The following is a 27,500-nucleotide window of genomic DNA, read 5'->3' on the forward strand; positions in this document are numbered from 1 at the left end:
ACTACATACTAAAGTACAGAAGAGTTTTAGTCTTTTTACTACACTACATACTAAAGTACAGAAGAGTTTTAGTCTTTTTACTACACTACATACTAAAGTACAGAAGAGTTTTAGGGCCACAGACAGGAGAGAAAAAAAAAATCAGATAAGGAAGATTTATTTTTCATTATGTTGAGAAATGTCAAGAATAAAGACGAATACTCCAAAATGCTATTGGAGTAAGTGGGACATTTATGTATTTCTAGCATACTACAATTGACGTGCATGTATTGGGACATCCTAAATCTTTTTCTGGCATACTAAATAGTAGGGAAGTATGGGGATTGGAACGCAGGGGCTGAGTGTATTCACGGTGAATCTGCTTTGCCACAAAAATCCCAAATATCTGCTGTGTTTACATTACATCATTGGAGTTAGAATGCAGGTTTTAACTTGAAGATTTAGCTTTTTTTTCACAAATTCTCGTTTTACTTACATACGCTACTTGTCCGTATTGTGTGCTCTGAAAAAAGAATCCAGTTAACACACAGCCTAGGCTCTGTAAACTGGCATGTTGCTAGCTGCGGTGTCATTAAATACCCGTTTACAGAGCCTGGGCTGTGTATTATCATCACTGATTTTAAATTAAACATTTAGTGGTTTTCTTAACTGGAATTCTTTTTTCACATGATATTTATGTAATTGTGTTTATTCTCATGGCCATGTTAATTTTTTTTTTTTTTTTTAACCTTTATTTATACAGGTAAATCCCATTGAGACCGAAGACTCTTTTTCAAGGGAGACCTGTTTTCCTTTCCCACGTTACCATTCACACATTCATACACCGATAGCAGGCTAACTATTGACATTCACACCAGGCACGGTGGGTGAAGTGTCTTGCCCAAGGACACAACAACCATGACACAAGTGGCAGGGCGGGGATCGAACCTCCAACCCTTTGATCATCGGCCGACCCGCTCTACCACCTGAGACACAGTCGCCCCAGCTATTAGCTACGGTGGCCACTTATTACAAATATTGAGGCCTATAACTTTTCATATTATCTGAGCTCACGTAATGTTTGCAGTGAAAACAGAAAAGTGTTTTTATGACCTCCAGTGACATCACTACTGACTGCAGCCAATCAGGGCAAAGCAGAGGATGTTGTCATAGAGAAGGGTGGAGCGTGGCATTTCCTGACACACACACACAGTCACACGCACAAAGAGTGACACACACACACACACACACACACACACGTCACACACTAAGTGAGAGAAGCACACACACACACGCAAAGAGTGCCACACAGTCACACACTCTCTCTCTCACACACACACAAAAAGTGACACGCGAAACACTCTCTCTCACTCAAACACACACACACAATATAAAACACAAAGTGACACGCTCACACACACAGTCACAGTCTCACACAAACACACCCTCTCTCTCTCTCACACACACACACACACACACACACACAAACACACCCTCTCTCTCACACAAACACACTCTCTCACACACACACACCCTCTCACTCACACACACACACCCTCTCTCTCACACACACACACACACAGAGTGATGAGTAAGCAGTGAGGAGGCGGTGGGGGGTTTCTGTACTGAGTCACCTCATTGTGTCTCTGATACCGAGGGAGGAGATCGCCATGACGACAGCTCATATCAGTTACACTTTAAAGGTGTAGTCAGTGATTCTGGAGAACGCTTGTTGGCGAATTCACTTTTTAGTCAAAATCAGTGAATATCTCCTCATGATCCACTACCTGTCTGTACTGTGTGTGCATGCTGGAAAAAATACAGTGTTAATACACAGCCTAGGCTCTGTAAACTGGCAACATAACAGTTTACAGAGCCTAGGCTGTGTATTAACACTGAATTTTTTCCAGCACACACACACAGTACAGACAGGTAGTGGATCATGAGGAGATATTCACTGATTTTTTTTTTTTTTTTTAAAGAACACAAAAAAACAATTGAAAAAGTTAACACAAAAACAAAAGACAAAATAAAATAAACAACTAACATGGCGTACTCTACTAAACAGGTTTCTAAGGACATTGTTTAAACTATAAAGGTAAATGTTAAGCCTGCAGTGTGTAGAATTTTGGGTTTTATTTCCTAGCAGATTTTGTAGAAAGTAATTATAATATCCATAAGTACATTTAATTTAGTGCATAATAGCTGAAAAAAATGCTTTGAATTATTATTTTTTTCCCTTAGAAAGGGTCTCATATATGTCCATATTTCTGCATATTTTGGACCAAGGCCTAGTGCCGCCATCTTGAAAGTGTCATAGTTGGAATGTCATCAGGTGCATTGTTTAAAATTTAGAATTGTTCTTGTCCTTGAAGGCCACTGTAGCTTCTGTTATTATTCTAAAGGGGTGGAGTTACCCAGGGAGTGTTGCATTCTAGAACTTTGTAGAACTTTCTTGATGATGTCATATTACACACTGCACCTTTAACAGGTTTCTAAGGACATTGTTTAAACTAAAGATATATAATAAAGATATTCACTGTTTATAGCAACAATCAGGAGGACAGCCCCAATGTAAAATGAAAACCCTCATAAACTGATAGATTCACCTGCTGCCAGAAAGACTTTGGACTCTACTCTACTACACTCCTGTTTTTAACAGCTGTGTTTCCTTTAACACACACACACACACACACACACACACACACACACACCTGTCTTCAGTCTAACTTACTTGACACACACACAGGCTTGTATTGACTGTATTACAAGAGAGGAGTAAACCTTCAAAACAAAGCAGGGCAGAAAAAAACCCGTATGAAAATAAAGTGCATTTTTCCAATTTACAGATTTAAAAATACAGCTGTCTACGCACACACACACACACACACACACACACACACACACACACACACACACACACACACACACACACACACACACACACACACACACACACACACACACACACACACACACACACACACACACACACACACACACACACACACACACACACACACACACACACACACACACACACACACACACTTACACACACTCTCTCTTACACACACACACACACTTACACAAACACACACTCTCTTACACACACACACACACACACACACACACACACACACACTTACACAAACACACACTCTCTTACACACACACACACACACACACACGTTGTAAATCAAGAATAAATTGGCCATTTCAATAACTGTTGAACACTTTGAAGGTAAATCTTTCCTGGACGATATAACAGTACTGAAGGGACCTACATGACACCTCGTTGACTTTTTATTTTCTGCTTAACATTTACCTTTAGTTTAAACAATGTCCTTAGAAACCTGTAAAGTAGAGTACGCCATGTTAGATGTTTGTTTTGTCTGGTGTGTGTTCACTTTTTTCAGTAGTGTGTGTGTGTGTGTGTGTGTGTGTGTGTGTGTGTGTGTGTGTGTGTGTGTGTTCTGGAGAGAAAAAACAAAAATAAAGTATTTAAAAAAAACTTATTTAAACCTGCAGTGTGTAGAATTTCGGGTTTTATTTCCTAGCAGATTTTGTAGAAAATAATAATAATATCCATAAGTAGGGGAGAACGGGGTAAGTAGGCACACTTTTTACTCTAGTGAGAATTGCTCATCACCAAAACATCTGTCAATAGCCATTCCTACATTAAATTGAAGCTTAAGGTGTTGGCTAGAAATGTGTGTCTCTCTTTTTTTCCAACTTATTGTAATGAAGAAGTAATTTACCATCAAAGACACTCTGACACATTGTGACAACCAACCCCATCAAGGGGTCGGTTGTCACACACTATGGGGTTGTTTGTCACAATGTTATCTTAATGGGAAAAATCTTAAAAAGAAGGCAAGGAGGCAGAACCAAATTTGAATGTTTAATTGCATTGTCAAGTTGACAAATAGGCCTACATAACGTTCTGTAGCCTTGGCAGCTGGTCTAGTTTTGGATGCACTGGGTTGTTTTGATTTTGTTGCCCTTTTTTCTTTTGCTTGCTAGCTGCCTTTTCCTGCTCTATTCTTTCCTTCTCTGGGGTGTCAGTGAGGATACAGCTTGACAATTTATTTCGTTATTGGGTTCCTTTTCTGGCTGCAGCCTTGAGATAACATGTGACAACCAACCCCCCAAAAAATTTGACGACCAACCCCAACTTGAATTTCTTGCTAGCATCAAGGCCAACAACCATCTGACAACTAATTAGTTTGCTAACCACAATCTAAACTATAGTTTACCCTTCCCACTTTCTGAGGGTAACAAGTGTTTTGTTATAAACCCATTGTGTAAAAGCCTAGAAGAAAAATACTGAGAAGCAAAATATTTTGAATTTGACATGAAAAACACAAAACATCCTCTCACCTGAAATGCAGCTGTCTTCCTCCAAGGAAGTCTATGTATGTGACCTCTGATCCCAATTCTGGACCTTTTTTATATCAACATTTCAGAGCTAGCGCACTCTGGTGGCGAGATATAACGAATGTGACATCCAACCCATGTGACAAATTACCCCGTTCTCCCCTACGTTTAATTTAGTGCATAATAGCTGAATTTTTTTTTTGATTTTGTTTTATTCCCCTTAGAAAGGGTCTCATATATGTCCATGTGTCTGCATATTTTGGACCAAGGCCTAGTGCCGCCATCTTGAAAGTGGCATAGTTGGAATGTCATCAGGTGCATTGTTTAAAATGTAGAATTGTTCTTGTCCTTGAAGGCCACTGTAGCTTCTGTTATTATTCGAAAGGGTTGGGGTTACCCAGGGAGCGTTGCATTCTAGAACTTTGTAGAACTTTCTTGATGATGTCATATTACACACTGCACCTTTAAATCAATTTAAATGATGTGATACAGAAATAACTATTAAATCTGCTAGTTGGTTGATTGAATATTCGTTTAGGCACCAAATATATAAAACTGAGACAAAAGGGTAACTAGGTCAAAGTCAAGAGCTGGTTGTGGTTTGGTTTACTCGACAGTTTGTGTCTGTTAAAAGCAACCGCAAAAGGAAACACAGAGGTCACGTGAGCAGACAGCCACCACACACACACACACACACACACACACACACACACACACACACACACACACACACACACACACACACACGCACACACACGCACACACACGCACACACACGCACACACACACACACGCACACACACGCACACACACACACACACACACACACGTGCGTAGAGGATTTTCAGTACAATCAGCTGTTTAGAGTTGACTGTGGGTCAGTGGGTGAAGTGAACGTGTAATAAACTGGACGGACGGAGGTGAAATTCTTAAGACAAAAGTGAAAGCATTTGCCAACAATGTTCTCATGAATCAAGCAAAGATTATGGTTGCGTTCCGAATCGCATACTTTCTACTATATAGTATGTAGAAAAAAGATTTAGGATGTCCCGATTCTTGTGGCCAGATTTAGGATGGTTAGAAGTACCCGGATGTCCTACTTCATGCGGCCAAGATTGTTAGTGTTGAAAACTGCATCCTATTTGGGCGATTCTGACCCACAATCCAGTGCGCACGTGAAGTGACGTCACATCGACGAAGCCTCCATATGAAAACAAATGGGGATGCGACGGATATAAAAGCAAGAGGCAAGATCAAGGCGCAATGTTATGATGAAATAAGAGAGTAAAGTATGTCTCAATAGTATGCCTACTGCATCCTAACTAGATTATTTTTATCGTCGGATGTAGTATGTAGAAAAGAAAAAAGAAAGAGGAGGAGATTCGGAACGCAACCTATGTCATTTTAAAAACATGATAAAAACCTGTAACATTTTGTTGAGAAGGTTGTCGACACCAGTTTCTCTATGCAGGAAAAACCCTTCTTCAGCACTCTAAATGAAAACTTTCACACATTTTTCCAACCTAATTCTTATATTTTTTTTCAATAAAACATTGCACTTAGTTTGACTCAATTTAATTTTACTTCTTGCAATGACAATAAAGAGATTCTGATTCTATAGAGAGTGATGTTTTCATAGTCAGTGAGGGTTGTATGTGTGTGTTTCTGTTTGTGTGTGTGTATGAGTGCGTATGTTAGTGAGTGTGTGTGTGACTGACTGACTGACTGTGTATGTCAGTGTGTGTCTGACTGTGTGTGTGTGTGTGTGTGTGTGTGTGTGTGTGTGTGTGTGTGTGTGTGTGTGTGTGTGTGTGTGTATGTGCGTGTGTCTGACTATGTGTGTGGGTGTGCGTGTGTGTGTGTCTGACTGTGTGTGTCAGTGTGTGCGTGTGTCTGACTGTTTGTGTGTCAGTGTGTGCGTGTGTCTGACTGTGTGCGTGTGTATGTTAGTGTGTGTGAGAGAGTGTCTGTCTGTCTGTCTGTCTGCGTGCCTGTCTGTCTGTCTGTCTGTCTGTCTGTCTGTCTGTCTGTCTGTCTGTCTGTCTGTCTGTCTGTCTGTCTGTCTGTGTGTGCTCATGCCAACTCACCGCTATCAGTGTGCTGTTCCTGCTTTGCTCTGCCGTCGACCCCCCTCCGCTCTCCGCTAGCTCCGAGCTACTTCCACCTCCTCCACCTCCTCCAGCCGACCCCCTCTGCCCGGCCGTCTCTACCCCACTTCCCTGCACCGTGGCCTGGGCTTGTGACTGCTGCGTCTGGGGGTTAGCGTTTGTGTTGGTGGGCGTCCGGTGCTTGTTGGACCTCTTTGCCTTCGCCTGAAGACATCTCTGGTGCAACGCGAACGTCTGCTGCCTCTCGTGTTCGAGCCGTTCCAGTGTGGCGTTGTCATAGCGATTCTCACAGCTGTTGTGGTGCTGGCGGAAGAGTTCGATCCGCCGGCGAAGTCGCTCCATCACCGCGCTGTGAGGCGGCCCCGACAGGTCCGCCATCATCAACAAGACGGCAAGAGAAAAGGGACAATAAAATTACATTGTTCACACAGAGTCACACACACACACAGGCTAGTATAGATAGACTGTATTACAAGAGAGTTAACACACACACACACACACACACACAGACAAACACACACACACACACACAAAGAGTCACACGCCATCATCAATAAAAAAAAATTTAAAAAGGAAAAATATAATTGAATTGTTCACATACACAGAGAGTGAGTAATACACCCACACATCCTTAGTCTAACTGAACACACACAGGCTTTTTTAGACTGTATTACAGGAGGAGTAAACCTAAACACACACACTCCATCACCGCGCTGTGTGGCGGCCCCGACAGGTCCGCCATCATCAACAAGACGGCAAGAGAAAAGGGACAATGAAATTACATTGTTCACACAGAGTCACATACACACACACACACACACACAAATAGTTGCACACACATACACAGGGACAAACACACACACACACTTTTTAAATACGATTTTGCGATGTTTTGGATTCCAATTTGTAGATTTAAAAATACAGCTGTCTTCAGTATAATGCATTACACACACACACACACACACACACACACACACACACACACACACACACACACACACACACACACACACACACACACACACACACACACACACACACACACACACACACACACACACACACACACACACACACACACAGACTGTATTACAAGAGGAGTAAACCTAAACACACACACACACACACACACCACATCACCACGCTGTGTGGCGGCCCCGACAGGTCCGCCATCATCAACAAGACGGCAAGAGAAAAGGGACAATAAAATTACATTGTTCACACAGAGGTACACACATCCTTAATCTAACTGAACACACACAGGCTTTTATAGACTGTATTACAAGCGTTCTCCAGTGATTCTGGAGAACGCTTGTTGTCAAAATCAGTGAATATCTCCTCAAGATTTGCTATACCTGTCTGTAGTGTGTGTGGAATTGTTTTCAACACACACACACACACACACACACACACACACACACACACACACACACACACACACACACACACACACACACACACACACACACACACACACACACACACACACACACACACACACACACACACACACACACACACACACACACACACACACACACACACGAGGAGATATTCACTGATTTTGACAACAAGCGTTCTCCAGAATCACTGACTCCACCTCGCTGTGTATAAATAAAACTAGAGCCAAAAATAACACAAAACCTAGCTAAGTAAACTAACATCCCAAATGTATGAAAACAAACTAAGCCCAAGCTACTGTATTCAAATACGGGAGGCCTGCAATTTTTGTCTATTTATCTTCCATAACATGTCTTCTTTCATACTAGTATAAATCAAAAGGTCCAACATGTACATTCAGGTGTTTATTTGACTAAACCTTGTCTGTTTGCGTCTGTATATTTCTCCTATACAACCATCTTTAACGGACATTATCTCAACATTATTTATTTTTTCTTTCAATACTCTGAAAAACTCAACTGTACGTATATTTATTCCAACATTTCTGAAAAATGTGTAAAAAATTATTGTTTTAATGTCAGTAATCAACTGGCAAAGTTTAATGATGATATATATACGTTAAAAATGTTACCATATTCAAACTCTAAACTCTTGTTCACCATATTTCAGTAAAAGCATGAAGGCAATTATGTTAAACAGCTGATAAAAATTCGTTGTGTAAAAAAAAACAATACAAGTGCTTAAATTTCTCGTCAAAATCACAATAAAACTAACATTTATTAATCCATTTTGTGTGAAAACAAACGGTAGCGGTTTCAATACAGCCCAATTTAAATCTCTTTCCACTATATTTGCATTTTAAATCAATGAAACAGAGCCAGTGCCGTCTGAAGTTAGCACATTCCTACACTCAAAAAATCAAAGTTGGAACATCGTAAATTGCCTTAAAAACAGTCAAATGTGTAGGAAATGTGGTTATTTTGTAGCTGGATCGATACACCAGATCATTCCACGTAGATTGGTGTATTTAGGGTGTGTTTAAACAACATAGGAGCGTTATAAAGAGCCTTAAACTTTGTCTGAAAACTTTTATTTTGGCTCGATTAGCTTGGGTTAGCTAAAGGAGGAGCTAAGAGCTAGCGCAGGCTACTTCACACATTCCACAGCGAATTTAATTAAAAGCCAATGATTTTAAACGTTAAAAAATAAAACACAAATACGATAATACTCCACAGATACACATTGAACCTTAATTATGTTTTAAATGTACTTACAGTGGGAGTTTTGCGGTCCGTTTCGGCTACAGCATCTGTCCAACCAACAGCTGATTTCACAGGTTAGCAAATTAGCAGCTAACTCAGTCAACGGCTGTTTTGGGTAGTCGCGAAAACGGTTAGGTGGCTATAGCCCGAAACATTGAAAGAAACCACCATATCTCAGGGTAAAATCCTCCGTGTGGTCGGCGGGGATAATCCAACTCGAGTGGCCGAGAATGGGACGTTGTTTTCGGGGTGAAAAATGGCTAACTGTTGTCCCTATTCGCTGCTTCTTTTGTTGTCCAACGGACAAACGGGGCTACGCAGCCATCTTGGAAACTTTCTCTTTTTTTCTTTTTTTTCCAACAGAGTCGGAGACAGGAGGAGGAATGTTTCTACTCCGGCCTCATCGTGAGTGACAGCCGAGGCAGCCAATAGAAAGGCAGGATTAGATAGATAGATAGATAGATAGATAGATAGATAGATAGATAGATAGATAGATAGATAGATAGATAGATAGATAGATAGATAGATAGACAGACAGACAGACAGACAGACAGACAGACAGACAGACAGACAGACAGACAGACAGACAGACAGACAGACAGATAGATAGATAGATAGATAGATAGATAGATAGAACAAGGATGTGTTTACTGTTCAAATATGAAAAATATAAAGAAAAAATTGCATCATGCTGAATTATCAACAAATGGAATCATAAATATAACCACATTTATATTGCCATTTTTTATTATTGCTGGTTCTAGTTTCCCTGTTTTTGGTGCATTTCTGCCTGTTGTTTGTCAAAGGAGTTGATAATTCCCATCAGCTGTTGATTTTAATTTTTTTTTAAGATATTTTTTTGACATTTTTATGCTTTATTGATAATGTAGAGACAGAGTTGAAATGGGGCAGAGAGGGGAGTGACATGCAGAGAACGACCGCGGGCTGGAATCGAACCCGGGTCCGCTGCTGGCCGAGGCCCATGGGGGGGGGGCCCTACCAACTGAGCTAAGGGTGCCCCTCATCAGCTGTTGATTGATACAAATGTTAATTTTTGGTTTATGTGGCTTTTTTGTATTATAAGTTATAATTTCATATCACTTGGACATATTCAATTTGATATTTGTTCCCCCCAAAGTAGTATGAAGTCCTTTTTCCAAGTAGCTTTAGTAGTTAACCCTAAACTAGATTTCTCCCTATCGGATCGCTTTGATATAACTTGAGCGACTGTGGCTAAGGTGGTAGAGCGGGTCGGCCGATGATCAAAGGGTTGGAGGTTCGATCCCCGCCCTGCCACCTGTGTCATAGTTGTTGTGTCCTTGGCCGAAGACACTTCACCCACCTTGCCTCGTGTGAATGTCGATAGTTAGCCTGCTATCGGTGTATGAATGTGTGTGTGAATGGTAACGTGGGAAAGGAAAACAGGTCTCCCTTGAAAAAGTCTTCGGTCTCAATGGGATATACCTGTAGAAATAAAATAAAGGTTGAGAGGTGATATCTGAAAAACTTCACTCATTAAAGAAGTACGCAGACAAATCTAAAATAAAACACTCTTCAATCCTTTGTTCAGTTTCCATTCGGCCATTTTTTATTCATCAAAACAAATGTCGACTGCTTGTCCACACACACTCAAACATACATACGCTCACACACACATACACAAACACACACACGTCAGGCGCCATCATCACAGTACATTTCTCTTCAAAGTCGGACCTTCCTGTGGTACGTATGTGCATGTGTCCCCGCCCACATATAATATTATAGTCCCTGCGTTCCAATTCACATACTCTTTCTTTTTACTACACTACATACTAAAGTACAGAAGCGTTTTAGGGCCACGGGAGAGAGACAAAAATCAGATAAGGAAGTTTTTTTTCTTCATTATGTCGAGAAATGTCAAGAATAAAGACAAATACTCCAAAATGCCATTGGTGTTAGTGGGGGCATTTGGGTATTTTCAGCATACTACAATTGACTTGCAATGTATTGGGACATCCTACATCTTTTTTTTCTGGCATACTAAATAGTAGGGAAGTATGATGGGGATTGGAACGCAGGGAGTGTGTATGCACATTTTTAGTATCAGAAACCGTTTACCATTTTTTATTTTTTTTAAAGTTCAAAACACAGAACGTCAACAAACAAAAAGAAAAAAAAAAGAAAAAATATTTTAAAAAGTAAAAAGTTACACAGTTTGTTTCAATGTTAAAGTTGTCACCAGCAGATACAGTGTTTAAGTCTACAGTCTGTTATCAGCTAAAGGCAGCTAGCTAAAGAATCAAGCATCGCGCCACCACAAGAAAAAACAGGGAAAAAATATCAAAATAGGAGACTAAAAAAAAAGAAAAAAAAAACAGAATTATGGAAGAAAAAAAAGGGTTTTGTCATTGGGAATGTAACGCTGCCTCTAAACGAGACTAGGAAGCAGCAAAGTTTAGCGTCAAGACTACGAAAAACTATCTTGTGAAATTCTAAATTAGGAAAACAAAGGAGGAACAAATAAGGTAAAAGGGACTCCCCGAAATCTGACTTAATGACAAACAAATCAGACTGTTTTAAAAGGTATAGTCAGTGATTCTGGATAGTAAAGTCAAAAACAATGATTATAAGTCGGTATATTCTTGAGATTTTTGTCCAACATTTTCGGTCAAAATCAGTGAATATCTCCTCACAATCTGCTACCTAAAAATATTCACTGATTTCAGCAAAAAAACAAATACATGATTTTGACAAAGAGCGTTCTCCAGAATCACTGACTACACCTTTAGATCCCGCCTCTTCCTTCTCCTCCTCCACCAATGGTTAACAACTCGAAAACCCAACTAGCCAATCATAACAGAGCAAATCCCGAATTTTTGACATTAGATCAGAAATAAAAAAACGAAGTCTGATTTTTTTTTTTTTTTGAACATACAACATTTAGACACATGTACAGTGACAGTCACGTCATGATGTATACAAGACCACACATTTATAAATGCAGTAATTTCTCCCGTTTTCCACACCAAAAAAAAAAAAAAAAAAAAAAAAAGTATTTTATAGGTAGAACTCTCCGATACTGTACACTTTACATCCAAGTTCCCGTTTGCAAAATAAGATGGTTTATGACGAATAAAAAAAAGAGATTGTTTCACACACACTTCGTCCTCTCGTGTGTGTGTGTGTTTGTCTGTGTTTGTCTGTGTGTGTGTGTGTGTGTAGTGTTGTGACATTTCCTAATTGTCCTGATGGTGGCGCTAGAGAGTAAAGGTTAGGCATCGTAGCGGAATCGATATATTTTCGCTCAGAATTCGAAGTGTGAAGAGAGAATGAGATTTTAATTTCTGAATATATATTATATTTACTATTATTTATCAACAGAGATATATAGCGATTCGTCAAAAGGCAGCAGCAGCAGACAACACCACATTACGTTATACCCCTTAAGATATTATTCAGTCGATTAAATTATCGTCTTGTTGACCGAAATGTATATTTTGAACGTTTTAGAAGTAACATACTTAGCTTGAAACCTGCACAATTATTACGCACAACTTTAAAATGCTGATACGTACATTAACAAGTGACTAAGAGAGGTTGAAATAGTTGTTAACAGTATCTGAAAATGTTTTGAGATATTAGAAATCTTGTCAAATTTTTGTTTTAACTCAAAATACAACTTACAAGCTTTTTTTAAAAAAGGAGCTTATAACTATATCTTTAAGTCAAGAAAAAATGTGCTTAAAGATCCTCACCCTAAACTTAGTACAAGATCCGTGTGTGTAAATGTGTTTGGAAGTTCAGAAAATTCAGAAAAACATTGATTTAAGATAATCTAATTGCTACGTCTATAAAAAAAAAATACCGCGCTCAAAGTGCCGTCTCTTGTTTTAGTTTGGGTCATTAAACACTGCAGGCAGACAGAAGGACGGTCAATAAGAGCATTAGTTGTTTTTTCTATTTTATATTCCCCATTTTAGTGCCTTTTTCTTCTCATATGGGGTATTAACGACGAAAGAGGGACTTCGGTACCTGTCTGCCCACTTGCTGCTCAAAAAAAAAAAAAAAAATCACGGCTTTTTCTAAATGTATTATTTTTATAATTAAAAAAAAAAAAAAAAAAAAATAGAAAAAAATGAAAGTCGACTAAAAATTACTAGTGCAACTCTTTTTCTGCCTTGCAATTGGTTTCGTTTTCACTTTTTTAATTTTACATCGACTGAGGAAAAAGTTGAAAACCTTGTACAATCTGGAGATCTTTTTGTTAATTTATATACGTAACCTTTCACCTCTGTGCTTACCATCAGGACATTAAAACACACACACACACACACACACACACACACACACACACGGAGGAGAGAGTGTGTGTGTAACTAACAAACTGCTTCAGAACACAAACCCATAAAAAATATTTGACGCGAACATTAACGAATCATATATATAAAAAAAAAAAAAGGAAGAAAGTTTGAGTTAGCTGGATCGATCCCAATTCATTATTCTAATCATTTAAATGTTATTTTAGACTTTAGATTTATTTATACAAAAACTAGGAAATGCTACCGAGCCAACTGTTAGTATGTGAATTAGCTTTTAGCATGATCATCAGGCTAATTCTTCGTGAGTCGATTACGTCATTGGTTAAAAGGTGGAGTCAGTGATTCTGGAGAACGCTTGGTGTCAAAATCAGTGAATATCTCCTCATGATCCACTACCTGTCTGTACTGTGTGTGTGTGTGTGTGTGTGTGTGTGAGTGTGCACTGAAAACAAATCCAGTGTTAATACACAGCCTAGGCTCTGTAAACTGGCATGTCGGTAGCTACAGTGAGCCACTTTGTTCACACACACACACACACAGTACAGACAGGTAGTGGATCATGAGGAGATATTCACTGATTTTGACAAGTGATTTTTGACAACAAGCGTTCTCCAGAATCACTGACTGCACCTTTATTTACATAATTAGAAATTAAGCTAATTATCAAACTGCTTGTCGTACAAAGTAGACACTTTCCAACCAATCTAGAAAAACATTTATCACATATTTTGGTCGCTTCGTTACTGGACTTTCTGGTCTGTTCGTATCTTTACTACAATGGGTTTTAATGGCTATTAGTTATCTGGCTTTTCATTGGTCGATTGTGGTCAGGTGGGCGAGCTATGCATCACGTCATTGGCTGCGTTTGAAAAAGCCCTACTAACGGTCCTCCCTCCTACATACTCAACATGTATATACTACATACTGTCTACTTAACCATCGATTGTGTATGCGAGGTTCGTCGGACCGTTTACACTGAAGTATACAGAAGCAATAAAGGAATTTAACTTCTGTGTCGTTTGAAAAGACGCAATGCATTGTGGGGCGGTCGAGTAGGAAAAGTATCCTATCGATCCATACACAAAATCTTCCCGGAAGTACTCAAGTACTCATCCGGGCATTTCTCGCCTACACAAACTCGCATACACAACCACAACATACTCAAATTGACGTCAAAATGAGTGTGAGTAGGACGTTAGTATGAGTAGGACTTTAGTAGGGCTTTTAGTATGAGTAGGACGTCAGTAGGGCTTTTCAAAAACAGCCATTCAACCCCTTAAATGCATTTGAAATCAGCTCAGGGTTTTACTATATTCAGGAATGATGCAGGAAGATTATTATTATTATTTTTTTTCATTGAGTTAAATTCAAAACAAAATGAAAAACAGGATTCCATGTTGTTTCTTTAAACCATGCTAAATCACTCAGTCCTCCTTGTCCACTGTGGAATCTTCAACGTTGTCATGGCATGGCGGTGTCATTATCGTGGCGTCCATTTTGGAGATTCTTGGTGGTAGTTTCCTGTTAAATGCTTCAAACCGGTTGCAACCCAGGATCCAAAATGGTGCCGTCCGAGAAGTGTAGGAAGAATTAGGAGGAAGGAATTGGGTAGATATTTTTTCTTGAGGGCCTTTGAATGGGGAGGTATTTTGGGGTATGTAGGTAAAGGGGAAAAGGGGTATTTTGAGGGTTGGAAGTTGGAATAAGGGGTATTTTAAGGGGTAAAGGGGTAAGAATGAGGTGATGGCTTTCTTTAGATTTTGAGATTTTTTCAGTCCTTTCTGCTTTTCCTGTTCCTGGGAGATCTCCGCAGAACGTCGTCCTCCGATTTCTACAATAAATAAAATGAGAGAAGAAGAATAATTAAAAATAGCAAATGTATTTAAAGGGTCACTGTGTAGTTTAGCCACAGTGCCCCTGACTCCTGGAACAGCCTACAACATGCAATTAAAATAAATACACTCATAACTGTTAACCAATTTAAAATCATTATTTTGAATCAGCCCCTCTACACTTGTAACTGTTTTAATTAGGCTATTGTCTCTTTCATTCAATTGATCTGAATGTTCTGTGTGTGTGTGTGTGTGTGTGTGTGTAAACTTGTTATGTATTCTCATTGTATATTGTGTATCTGTACAAACTCGACGTCATTGTAAAAGAGGGTCACCCCTCAATTGATCTTTCGAGGTTAAATGAAGGAAAATGAGTTTCAGAGGAGGGGGATTTGTTTACATTCACAGAACCTGCAGTTAGTTTACTAAACATATTTAATTCTCTTAGTATTGAATAATTCTATCATCATGAATCAAATTATGTCCTCAGATTGCTACAAGAATTAAAAGAATGAAGAAGAAAAATTAAGAAAATAAAATGTATTTAATTTCAAACAGCAATACGCTTAACAAATACATTAATAAATTCCTGTAAAAATTATAAATAATTATTATAACACTGTAGATAAAAATCAGGTAAATGCTATACGCTATAATTAATATACAGAAAATAAAAAATAATAATTAAAAAATATATTACGCTGCAGCAGAAAAAACCATTAAAATCATCTCTTGACCTCCTCAGCCGACGCGTCCTTCTCTTCCTCCTTTTCTTCTTCCTCTTCTTCTTCTTCCTCCTCCTCTTCTTCTGCAGGACTTTCCTCTCCCTCGCTCTTGTGTTCCTCAGCTGAAAAAAGACAATAATTTCAATCAGTAACCTTTATCGAACTAAAACTCATTTGAGCTACTGTTTAAAGGGGCAGTGTGTAATATGACATCAAGAACGTTCTAGAATGCAACGCTCCCTGGGTAACCCCTCCCCTTTTGAATAATAACAGAAGCTACAGTGGCCTTCAAGGACAAGAACAATTCTAAATTCTAAACAATGCACCTGATGACATTCCAACCAACATGGATTCCTCCATAAGACCTGCCTGCTCAATGTACAAAATGTAATATTAATATTTGTAATTCTCCGCTCAGGAGGATAATTCAGATTATTGGCAGAGGTGATTTTACACCAATGAGGACATATTTATGAATGAGGATATTGATTTTAGCGCAAATGAATTACTTAAAATGTTACAGTGTCCCTTTAAGACAGACAGAATCGAATTGGGATCTTAAAGCTCCCATATTATACACTTTTCGGTTCTATTATACACCATATTATATGGTCTTAGTGGTCCCTAATACGTTCTATTATACACCATATTATATGGTCTTAGTGGTCCCTAATACGTTCTATTATACACCATATTATATGGTCTTAGTGGTCCCTAATACGTTTTTCTTTAATTGTTTGCTGAAAAAAACTTTCAGATAATTTATTGTACTATGCTGATGTTCAGCTAATCTCACAATGGCCTATTTTTTAAAAAGAGCTGCAGCTCCCCTCGTAAATATACAATCTTTGAGCTCCCCCCGCCCCCTGTCCGGAAGCGAAGCCAGATACGCCTCGCCCTCTGTCTGTCGGGGCCGTGGACCAATAAGAAATAGGGGTGTGGGCTGCACAGTGGAAGCTTCTGGCTTTCCAGTTTGTGAGGTCAGAAACGAGGAGAATTCTGACTGGAGTATATTGGGGGGGAGGGGTGGGGGTTTCAGAAAGGGGGAGAGTGAGAAAAGGAGAGATTGTTATTTTTTTTATATTTTGGCAGTCTCTAGGCACACCGTGGACCCATGGATATGTTAGAACACATTTAAAAAGTGCATTTAGCATAATATGTGACCTTTAAAAGGAGAAGTAAGTGACAGTTCATAACACAGGTCTCCCAGTCATTCAGCTCTGCAGTAATTGCCAGATAACATTTTGAGTATCCCGCTGGTTTTTATCCAATCAGGAGACAGAGCGCTATAAAGAGGCGGGTCTCTGTGCCTATCAAACTTAAAAATGTCCATTTCTTTAAATTAAAAAAGTATGTTATTAACCTGTTAATAGGTTTATAGGATGAGGGTTGAACACTGTGTGTGAGTGAGTGAGAGAGAGAGAGAGAGAGAGTGAGTGAGTGAGAGAGAGAGAGAGAGTGAGTGAGTGAGAGAGAGAGTGAGTGAGAGTGAGCGAGAGAGAGAGAAAGAGTGAGAGAGAGAGAGAGAGAGAGAGAGAGACAGACGGACAGATTAGTACCTGGTGCGCTGGTCTTTTCGGCCTCCTCTTCCTCCTCTGCCTCCTCTTCCTCCTTCACGTCCGGTTGAGCTTCGTCAGTTTTCTTATATTCTGCTGCTGGCGTCGCCACCGCAGGACTCTTCTTCTACAGGAATAAAAACACAGAAAAATGTAGTTCAAGTTCAATTCACAGAATGTTCACATTTAAAATGAAGCTTAACAGAGAAAGACTGACTATACAGCAAACCACAAATAAACATCCGCTTAAAGGCCTACTTCACCGGTTTGAATATGAAGGTGTATTGAATTCTGAGATCCTATGTAGTATAAATGTGCGAAAAAAATTGAAAATGTCTTTTACTGTGACATCACAGTAATATTTACAAAGTAAGTTTTTTTTTAACCCTATATTTCTCTTTCTGTGATGTCACGAGAAAGAGAAATATAGGGTTAAAAAAAAACACTCTTTCTGCCTTTTCTCAGGCTAGGATGAACCGATTTTTTTTGCACATTTATACTACATATGATCTCAGAATTCAATACACCTTCATATTCAAACCGGTGAAGTAGGCCTTTAAACTAACAGCACTACAGAAGCACAGATACAAAAGCACACACACACACACACACACAGACACACACAGAGACACACACACACACACACACACACACACACACACACACAGCGTTCTACTCTAACAGTAGTAGGCGGGTCTTAAGTCACCAGGCCCGTTGTGCTGTGTAGAGGCCCAGCTTCTGTAAACTCTTCCTGTAAGCTGCTCAGACTCAACTGTCCCTCAACAGACACTGACGGGGATTTCTGTGGACAGTCACAAACACCAGCTCTGAATTCCAGGGTTCCCACATTTATTTAAAGTATCTAGGGCTGGCCCGAATTATTCGAATTCGTTCGGAAAATTAGTATTCAGAGCTTAAATTAGTATTCGGAGCTTCGTTTTTTTTTTTTTTTTTTTTTTTTTTTTTGCAAGAAGCTAGTACTGCAATATAATGTCATCAAATAATTTTATATTTGGATATAAAAGTTAGTAATATTGTAGTAGTAGTAGTAGTAGTATTGCTCATTTAGGAGGATATTACATCAGTAAGTGTCATAGCGCATCCATTACTTCACCTCCGAGCGCGTAAATCTTCAACAAAATATGCAGATACTGTCAAAATCGGTTCAGGGAGTATATAGGGATTATTAACGTTTTTTTTTTTTTTTTTTGATGATGTTTTTCTGGAACGAATATTCGAATATTCGCTCGGAAAAACCAACGAATATTCCAAGCCTGAAAAATGGCATTCGGGCCAGCCCTAAAAGTCTCTACGAGGAACTTTTAAATATTTCTGAAACAGTCTCATTTTTCCTCTGATGATCATAAATTACATGTAACAGCAAACAAGACCATCAGTGCAAAGAATGCTATTTTCATATAGTTTTTCTTAATGCCTTTGTCATGGGTATACGCTCACCCAGGAACAACAGCTGGCGTGGTAAAAACACTACCGCTTTTGTATTTCAGTGCGTTACCTTGGAATGCACTGAAATGAAATGTCTGGATTTTTCTTCAATCTTCATCTTTACATTACTTAATGGAAATGCTCTAAATGGCAATATTTAGGGGGGGGGGGGGGGTGGATTTGGTAGAAATGTTGTCAGTAACTGTGTGTGCATGTGTCTGCTTGAGTGAGTGTGTGTGTCTGTCTGTCTGTCTGTGTGAGTGCGTCTGTCTGTCTGTCTGTGTGTCTGTCTTCCAGTGTGCGTCTGTCTTCCAGTGTGTGTCTGTCTGTGTGAGTGCGTCTGTCTGTCTGTCTGTGTGTCTGTCTTCCAGTGTGCGTCTGTCTTCCAGTGTGTGTCTGTCTGTCTGTCTGTCTGTCTGTCTGTCTGTCTGTCTGTCTGTCTGTCTGTCTGTCTTCCAGTGTGTGTCTGTCTGTCTGTGTGTCTGTCTGTCCGTCTGTCTGTCTTACCTTTCCCATGCAGCAGAAGACGATGATCAGAATCACCGGCACAGCCACAGTCAGCACGTAGACGACCCAGAGCCACGGCCGCTCCTCAGCTGCACTCATCATCTGGGTGGCCAGACCAGGCTGGAGAGACACACAAAGAGGGTTAATACATGCACAAAACAGATGCCAATCATAGGTCAAGGTCACTTTTATTTATATAGCACCTCATAAGAACCTAAATTCACCAAAGTGCTTTACATAAAATACATAAATTAAAATACAACAGCACACATTAAAAAACACTTACAGCAATGACACAAAACAATTCATTAAAACTTAAAAGCCTGTGAAAAAAGGTGAGTTTTAAGAGTGGACTTGAAGGTTTCCAGAGACTCAGATATAATGTTAATGTATAATCATACATTAACACATACGATTTAACATAAAATGCAACAAAAAAAAAATTAAGAAATTTGAGATTTTGGCGAGAAACTTGAATAATCAATTTTGGTGAAAAGGTTGTTTTTTTCTAATTATGACCTGTTTAACATCTTTATTAGAATATTTTAGAATTTATTAGAATATAAATTTTTTTATTAAATTGAAAATTTTATTAAATCAAAAAGTTAATAATTTAAATAAAAAATTATATATTTTAGAATTTTTTAGAATATCCTGTCTACACTTGAGAATGCACACCACCCCCACCTACCAACATACTTTATATACTATATATTAATAAAATAATCATTCACCTCTGCGGCGCCCTCTGCAGCCTTCTTCAGAGACTAGAGTTTTTAAGGCCCAACGTTAACATACCAAATCTAAATTTCTTACAATATATTTTTTGAAATGTTTACAATATTAAACATTTATTCCAAAATTCAAATTAAAAATTATATATATTTTTTTATATTTTAGAATTTTATAGAATTTTTTTGATTATTAAAAATTAAATTAAACATAAAAAAAAAAAAAAACTTAAAAATAAATTATGGTTGCGTTCCGAATCGCATACTTTCTACTATATAGAATGTAGAAAAAAGATTTAGGATGTCCCGATTCTTGTGGCCAGATTTAGGATGGTTAGAAGTACCCGGATGTCCTACTTCATGCGGCCAAGATTGTTAGTGTTCAAAAGTGCATCCTATTTGGGCGATTCTGACCCACAATCCAGTGTGCACGTGAAGTGACGTAACATCGACGAAGCCTCCGTATGAAAACAAACGGGGATGCGACGGATATAAAAGCAAGAGGCAAGATCAAGGCGCAATGTTATGATGAAATAAGAGAGAAAAGTATGTCCCAATAGTATGCCTACTGCATCCTAACTAGATTCTTTTTATCGTCGGATGTAGTATGTAGAATAGAAAAAAGAAAGAGGAGGAGATTCGGAACGAAACCAAAATAATCCTTCACCTCTGCGGCGCCCTCTGCAGCCTTCTTCAGCCCCCAGCCGTCGTTGGCCCAGCATTAACATACTCTATATACTATATATTAATATTATAGTAATAATAATAATCATTCACCTCTGCGGCGCCCTCTGCAGCCTTCTTCAGCCCCCAGCCGTCGTTGGCCCAACATTAACATACTCTATATACACTATATATAATAATAATAATAATAATAATAATCATTCACCTCTGCGGCGCCCTCTGCAGCCTTCTTCAGCCCCCAGCCGTCGTTGGCCCAGCGTTCGGCCGTGTTCTTGTCGTCGGTGATGAAGAAGTTGTCAAAGAAGATGTCGGAAGTCATGGACCACAGCTCCAGACCCACGGCGCTGAACGGGGTCATTCTGAACGGCTGCAGGTCCTCGAAGAACGCTGGGTTAGCAATCTTTCTGGGCTTCCACACACCCTGGGGAACACAAATACACATGCAATTTAGACGCATAGTTGACAATTAAATGGACATGCTAATAGTAGACTTTTTTCTGATTATTTTTGGGCATTTTTTGAGTTTATTAAGACAGTTTGTAGAGATGAAATAGGGCAGAGAGGGGATTGACATGCGGTTAGCTATCTTTCTGGGTTTCCACACACCCTGGGGACCACAAATACACATGCAATTTAGACGCATAGTAGGTCATTAAACAATCACAATTTTATATATAATACCCGAGATTTTTTTTTTGGGGCATTTTTTGAGTTTATGAAGACAGTTTGTAGAGACAGATGAAATGGGGAAGAGAGGGGAATGACATGCGGTTAGCTATCTTTCTGGGCTTCCACACACCCTGAAAATACAAATATTAACACAATTTAGACATAGTGGGGATAGAGTTTCTGATTTGATTTGTATTTAACTCCTAAAAGATCTAGAATAGAGGAATTATTTATTTATTTATTTTATCCCATTCCAAAATAAAAATGCTGGAAATGTTACATTTTATGTGTTATGAATTTAGAATATATGAATGTTTCCCTTTTTGAATTCAATTGTGGAAAAAAAATGACCACAACACAAACACCGCCAATTATAGTGGTAATAATATGATCTGCATTTTCATAACTGTTAATCGACTGCTACTTTTATTATTCTACTAGTTTTTGGTTGTGTGTGAATGTCAACATAACGTAAATAGAAACAGGTCTCCCTCTGGTCTCAATGGGATTTACATGTATAAATTAGGGCTGGCCCGAATGCCATTTTTCAGGCTTCGAATATTCGTTGGTTTTTCCGAGCGAATATTCAAATATTCGTTCCAGAAAAACACACCATCAAAAACAACATTAAAAAAAAAAATAAATAAATAAAAAACGTTAATAATCCCTATATACTCCCTGGAAACGATTTTGACAGTATCTGCATATTTTGTTGAAGATTTAAGCGCTCGGAGGTGAAGTAATGGATGCGCTATGACACTTAGTGATGTAATATCCTCCCAAATGAGCAATACTACTACTACTACTACAATATTACTAACTTTTATATCCAAATATAAAATTATTTGATGACATTATATTGCAGTACTAGCTTCTTGCAAAAAAATGTTGAAAAAATAAAATAAAAATAAAATAAAATAAAACGAAGCTCCGAATACTAATTTTCCGAACGAGTATTCGAATAATTCGGGCCAGCCCTAGTATAAATAAAGGTTAAAATATAATATGAATAATGAAATAACTAAATAAATAACTAAATAAATAATGGTACCTGGTAGTTGGGGTTGTCGATCATGGGGCTCTTCCACTTGCCCTTGTAGTCTGGGTTGTCGATGGTCGGCCTCTTCCACTCCCCGCAGCCCGGAGCAGACTCACACAGAGGGTTAGGCACCTGGGGGGCCTCCCACTCCCCATCCATATCCTCATCCCTAGAGAGAGAGAGAGAGAGAGAGAGAGAGAGAGAGAGGGGGGAGAGAGAGAGAGAGAGAGTGAGTGAGAGAGACACACACACACGGTTAGCACAGTTACAGAGAGAGACACGGTTTAACTTCATCATGCTTAGGTGTTATTTCGTTTAGTTTAATTTATTTCGATAACAGATCGAACAAAACATTAGCCTGGAAATCCAGACCCTGATATCTTGAACGATAGAGGGTCTGGCCACGATCAATAGTAATTCCCAACTCAAGGGGCGGCTCCTACTCGTGCATTTCAAATGCCACTGCACGCAGTTGGATAGCACTACAACCAATCAGAGCGATGCACAAGGTGACGTATTAAGCCCCGTTCGTTTAGCGAACAGCGGGGTAACTGGTAAATTAAACTTTTGCCGTGGTCGGTCGGCAAAACAGAACAATCAGCTTTCTTGTTAATGAAAGATTTGAGTGCCGTCTTCCAAATCGTTAAGTTTCGAGGCCAAAGCAGTCTCAAACTCACACAACATATCCGCAGTAACGTACCAGTCTTCAAGTTTGAGTGAGTGAGTGAGTGAGTTAGTGAGTGAGTGAGTGAGTGAGAGAGTGAGAGAGTGAGAGAGTGAGTGAGTGAGTGAGTGTTGTCATAACGCACCAGTCTTCAGGCTTGAGTGCGTCGGGGTCTCCGATGTATTCTGGCTCATCATCCAGCCATCCCTCTGGCTTCACTGCTGCTTCATCTGCTACCTGAGCGGGAGCGTCCTCATCCCTGAAAACACACAAACACACACACACACACACACACACACACACACGGTAAACGTTAAATGTATCACAACATATATTAAAGCCCTACTTCACCGGTGGAAATATGAAGGTGTATTAAACTCTGAGATCCTATGGAGTATAAATGTGCAAACATTTTAGAAATCGGTTCATCCTTGCCTGAGAAAAGGCAGAAAGAGTGTTTTATGGTCTCACTGTCTAACCCTACATTTAAAATGTAGGGTTAGGACAAGGACCTTGGCCCTCTCATCCCAGAGGGGAGTGTTACTGTGACTGTCTGTCTGTCTGTCTGTCTTCACCAGTCCTCGGGCTTGCTGGCAGTGGGGTCTTGTACATTAGCTCTCTCATCCCAGAGGGGAGTGTTACTGTCTGTCTGTCTGTATGTGAGTGTGTGTGTGTGTGTGTGTCTGTGTGTGTGTGTGTGTGTGTGTGTTTTAGTTCATATTTAGTAACATCTACACACCAGTCCTCAGGCTTGCTGGCGGTGGGGTCCTGTACTTTAGCCCTCTCGTCCCAGAGGGGAGTGTTACTGTGTCTGTCTGTCTGTCTGTCTGTGTCTGTCTGTAATTGTCTGTGAGTGTGTGTTACAGTGTGTGTGTGTGTGTGTGTGTGTGTGTGTGTCTGTCCTCACCAGTCCTCAGGCTTGCTGGCGGTGGGGTCCTGTACTTTCGCCCTCTCGTCCCAGTCTTCTGGTTTCACATCGTCGGGGTCTTCTATCTCGGCTGCGGGGTTCACGGCTGGAGTCATGTCCGTCAGCAGACTGCCAGTGTTTACTACTGTCTGGTCCACTGACACCTCAAACGTGTTATCAGGATTCAACACTATGGGGAGACAGAGAGGCACATGTTAGGAAAACACACACACACACACACACACACACACACACACACACACACACACACACACACACACACACACACACACACACACACACACACACACACACACACACACACACACACACACACACACACACACACACACACAGAGTCTATCAGTGCAGGTTGGAAAAAAAAAATCAATTTTTCCTGGCCCCAATATTGTCCCCCCTTTTTTTTTAGATATTTTTTTGGCATTTTTTTTATGCTTTATTGATAGTGTAGAGAGAGTTTAAATGGGGCAGAGAGGGGAGTGACATGCAGAGAACGACCGCGGGCTGGAATCGAACCCGGGTCCGCTGCTGGCCGAGGCCCATGGGGGGAATGGGGGGGGACGCCCTACCAACTGAGCTAAGGGCGCCCCCATTGTCCCTTTTCTAACCAACTAAATTTAAATTTAATTTATTAAAAAAAAAAAATCAATAAAAATCATAAAAATATGAAAAACTAATCAAATTTCTCAGCATGTAGAGAGAATAAATAAGAACCATTTCAAAGCTTAAAACTGGCCTCGTCTTTACCAGTGTGTGTGTGTGTGTGTGTGTGTGTGTGAGTGTGTGTGTGTGAGTGAGTGAGTGAGAGAGACCCTTTGTTCCTACTATCTAGTATGGTAGAAAAAAGATTTAGGATGTCCCGATTCTTGTGGCCAGATTTAGGATGGTTAGAAGTACCCGGATGTCCTACTTCATGCGGCCAAGATTGTTAGTGTTGAAAAGTGCATCCTATTTGGGCGATTCTGACCCACAATCCAGTGCGCACTTGAAGTGACGTCACATCGACGGGCCTCAGTATGAAAACAAACGGGGATGAGACCGATATAAAAGCAAGAGGCAAGATCAAGGAGCCATGTATGTCCTAAGTGTATCATACTGCATCCTAACTAGATTATTTTTATGGTCAGATGTAGTATGTAGAATAAAATAAAGACAGAGTATGAGATTTGGAACACAGGGCACGTTTCTAGCCCAGTAAGTGAGTGTGTGTGTGTGTGTGAGTGTGTGTGTGTGTGTGTGTGTGTGTGACTGACTGAGAGTGTGTGTGTATATCTTACCCAGTGTGTGTGTGTATATATCTTACCCAGTGTGTGTGTGTGTGTGTGTGTGAGCGTCTGTCTGTGTGTGTGTGTGTCTCTTTGTGTGTGTGTCTCTTTGTGTGTCTGTCTCTCTGTGTGTGTGTCTGTGTGTGTTTGTGTCTACGTGACTTTGTATATATCTCTTACCCAGTGTGTGTGTGTGTCTGTCTTACCCAGTGTGTGTGTGTGTGTGAGCGTCTGTCTGTGTGTGTGTGTGTGTGTGTGTCTCTTTGTGTGTGTGTCTTACCCAGTGTGTGTGAGCGTCTGTCTGTATGTGTGTATGTATCTTACCCAGTGTGTGTGTGTGTGTGTGTGTGTGTGTGTGTGTATCTTACCCAGTGTGTGTGTGTCTCTCTTTGTGTGTGTGTCTTACCCAGTGTGTGTGTGTGTGTGTGTGTGTGTGTGTGTGTGTGTGTGTGTGTGTGTGTCTCTTTGTGTGTGTGTGTGTCTTACCCAGTGTGTGTGTGTGTGTCTCTTTGTGTGTGTGTCTTACCCAGTGTGTATAGATGTGTCTTCTTGTCAGTGTAGTAGGTCCTGAGGTCTACGTCGGCTTTCTTTGCGTGTTTCTCTTCGTACTCGCCCGTCTTTGGGTTCTTGTGTCTGAAGATGAAGTGAAGCTTGTACTCCTCGCCACACTTATCTGGTCCGAACATGATGGTGTAGGGGGTCTTATCCGTGAACTGGTCCTGTAGACACACAGACAGACACAGAGAGACAGACAGACAGAGGGAGAGACACACACACACAGGCAGAGAGAGAGACACACACACACAGGCAGGCAGAGAGAGAGACACACACACACAGGCAGAGAGAGAGAGAGACACACACAGGCAGAGAGAGAGAGAGACACACACACAGGCAGAGAGAGAGAGAGACACACACACACAGGCAGAGAGAGAGAGAGACACACACACACAGGCAGAGAGAGAGACACACACACACACACACAGGCAGAGAGAGAGACACACACACAGGCAGAGAGAGACACACACACACACAGACACAGACACAGAAAGACAGACAGACACACACACAAACAGATTGAGTTCTTTGTTAGGAGTTTTAAGCATGTTTAAAGACCTTAATTTTCACCTGTGCTTTTAAGTGAATATAGCAATATCACATAGCGATTTAATATTTACATTTTTCTTTATGCGTGTGTTTTCGTGTGTAATGAGTAGGGATGTGAACAACATATTATTTTGTTGGTCTGGTGACATGGCTGTCTATTCATGCTAAGAAACTGTGTGTGTGTGTCTCTGTGTGTGTGTATCTGTCTCTATGTGTGTGCATGTGTGTCTCTGTCTCTGTGTGTGTGCATGTGTGTGTCTCTGTGTGTGTGCATGTGTGTGTCTCTGTGTGTGTGCATGTGTGTGTGTCTCTGTGTGTGTGCATGTGTATGTGTGTGTCTCTGTCTTTGTGCGTGTGCATGTGTGTGTCTCTGTCTTTGTGCATGTGTGTGTGTGTGTCTCTGTGTGTGTGCATGTGTGTGTCTCTGTCTCTGTGTGTGTGCATGTGTGTGTGTGTGTGTCTCTGTCTTTGTGCGTGTATCAGCGTGCTAAGAAATTCAAATCATATCGTGGGAGCCTTTCCCCTCAACAACGCTAAAAGGCGAAACTGGAATTTTTTCGATTTCTATTTCATGTCTAAAATCGTTGGTAAAGAGTCAAACTGACCAGGTTGAGATCAGGAGTCTGAGAGAGCAGCTTCACGTAGGCTCCACCACAGTCAATGCCCATCTGGAAGTTCACCTCGTACCTGGGGACACACACACACACAGAATTTAATGGAAAAAGTGTAACAATTTTCAGATTTCTTTTTTAAAAAGACCATTAAAACAAGTGGAAAAAAATACATATAAAAAATAAAGTAATTTACGAATAAAAAAAAAAATATATATAAAAAAAATTAAAAGACAACAAAAACAAGTGAAAAAAAATATATTTAAAAAGTTAAAAAAAAAATAGTGAAACAAATATATAATAAAAAA

General features: G+C 39.9%; 2 protein-coding genes across 4 annotated transcripts in view; both read right to left on the reverse strand.

Moving 5' to 3' along the window:
* The window catches only part of maml1 (mastermind-like transcriptional coactivator 1), a gene marked incomplete at its 5' end in the record, with an annotated part of 30,107 nt that extends 20,691 nt beyond the window's left edge, over nt 1-9,416 (reverse strand). The window contains 2 exons of one of the 2 annotated variants that reach the window (XM_080034979.1): nt 6,447-6,816; nt 9,143-9,416. In XM_080034979.1, coding sequence (XP_079891105.1) covers nt 6,447-6,809 — 363 coding nt within the window. Of the gene's footprint in view, nt 1-6,446; nt 6,849-9,142 lie in introns of those variants that run through there. The other variant, XM_080034978.1, reaches the window with a different exon arrangement.
* Nucleotides 9,417-13,225: 3,809 nt separating this feature from the next.
* canx (calnexin) overlaps nt 13,226-27,500 on the reverse strand; it is a 27,714-nt gene continuing 13,439 nt past the window's right edge. The window contains exons 6-15 of one of the 2 annotated variants that reach the window (XM_080035745.1): nt 27,187-27,268; nt 26,004-26,196; nt 24,192-24,381; nt 23,430-23,543; nt 22,633-22,789; nt 21,118-21,333; nt 19,498-19,617; nt 17,548-17,671; nt 16,001-16,110; nt 13,226-15,262 (exon numbers count right to left, since the gene is read on the reverse strand). In XM_080035745.1, coding sequence (XP_079891871.1) covers nt 15,203-15,262; nt 16,001-16,110; nt 17,548-17,671; nt 19,498-19,617; nt 21,118-21,333; nt 22,633-22,789; nt 23,430-23,543; nt 24,192-24,381; nt 26,004-26,196; nt 27,187-27,268 — 1,366 coding nt within the window. In that variant the 3' untranslated portion in view covers nt 13,226-15,202. Of the gene's footprint in view, nt 15,263-15,963; nt 16,111-17,547; nt 17,672-19,497; nt 19,618-21,117; nt 21,334-22,632; nt 22,790-23,429; nt 23,544-24,191; nt 24,382-26,003; nt 26,197-27,186; nt 27,269-27,500 lie in introns of both variants that reach the window. The other variant, XM_080035746.1, reaches the window with a different exon arrangement.

Source organism: Ammodytes marinus, assembly GCF_949987685.1.
Source record: "Ammodytes marinus genome assembly, chromosome: 10".
NCBI classification, from domain to species: Eukaryota; Metazoa; Chordata; class Actinopteri; order Uranoscopiformes; family Ammodytidae; genus Ammodytes; species Ammodytes marinus.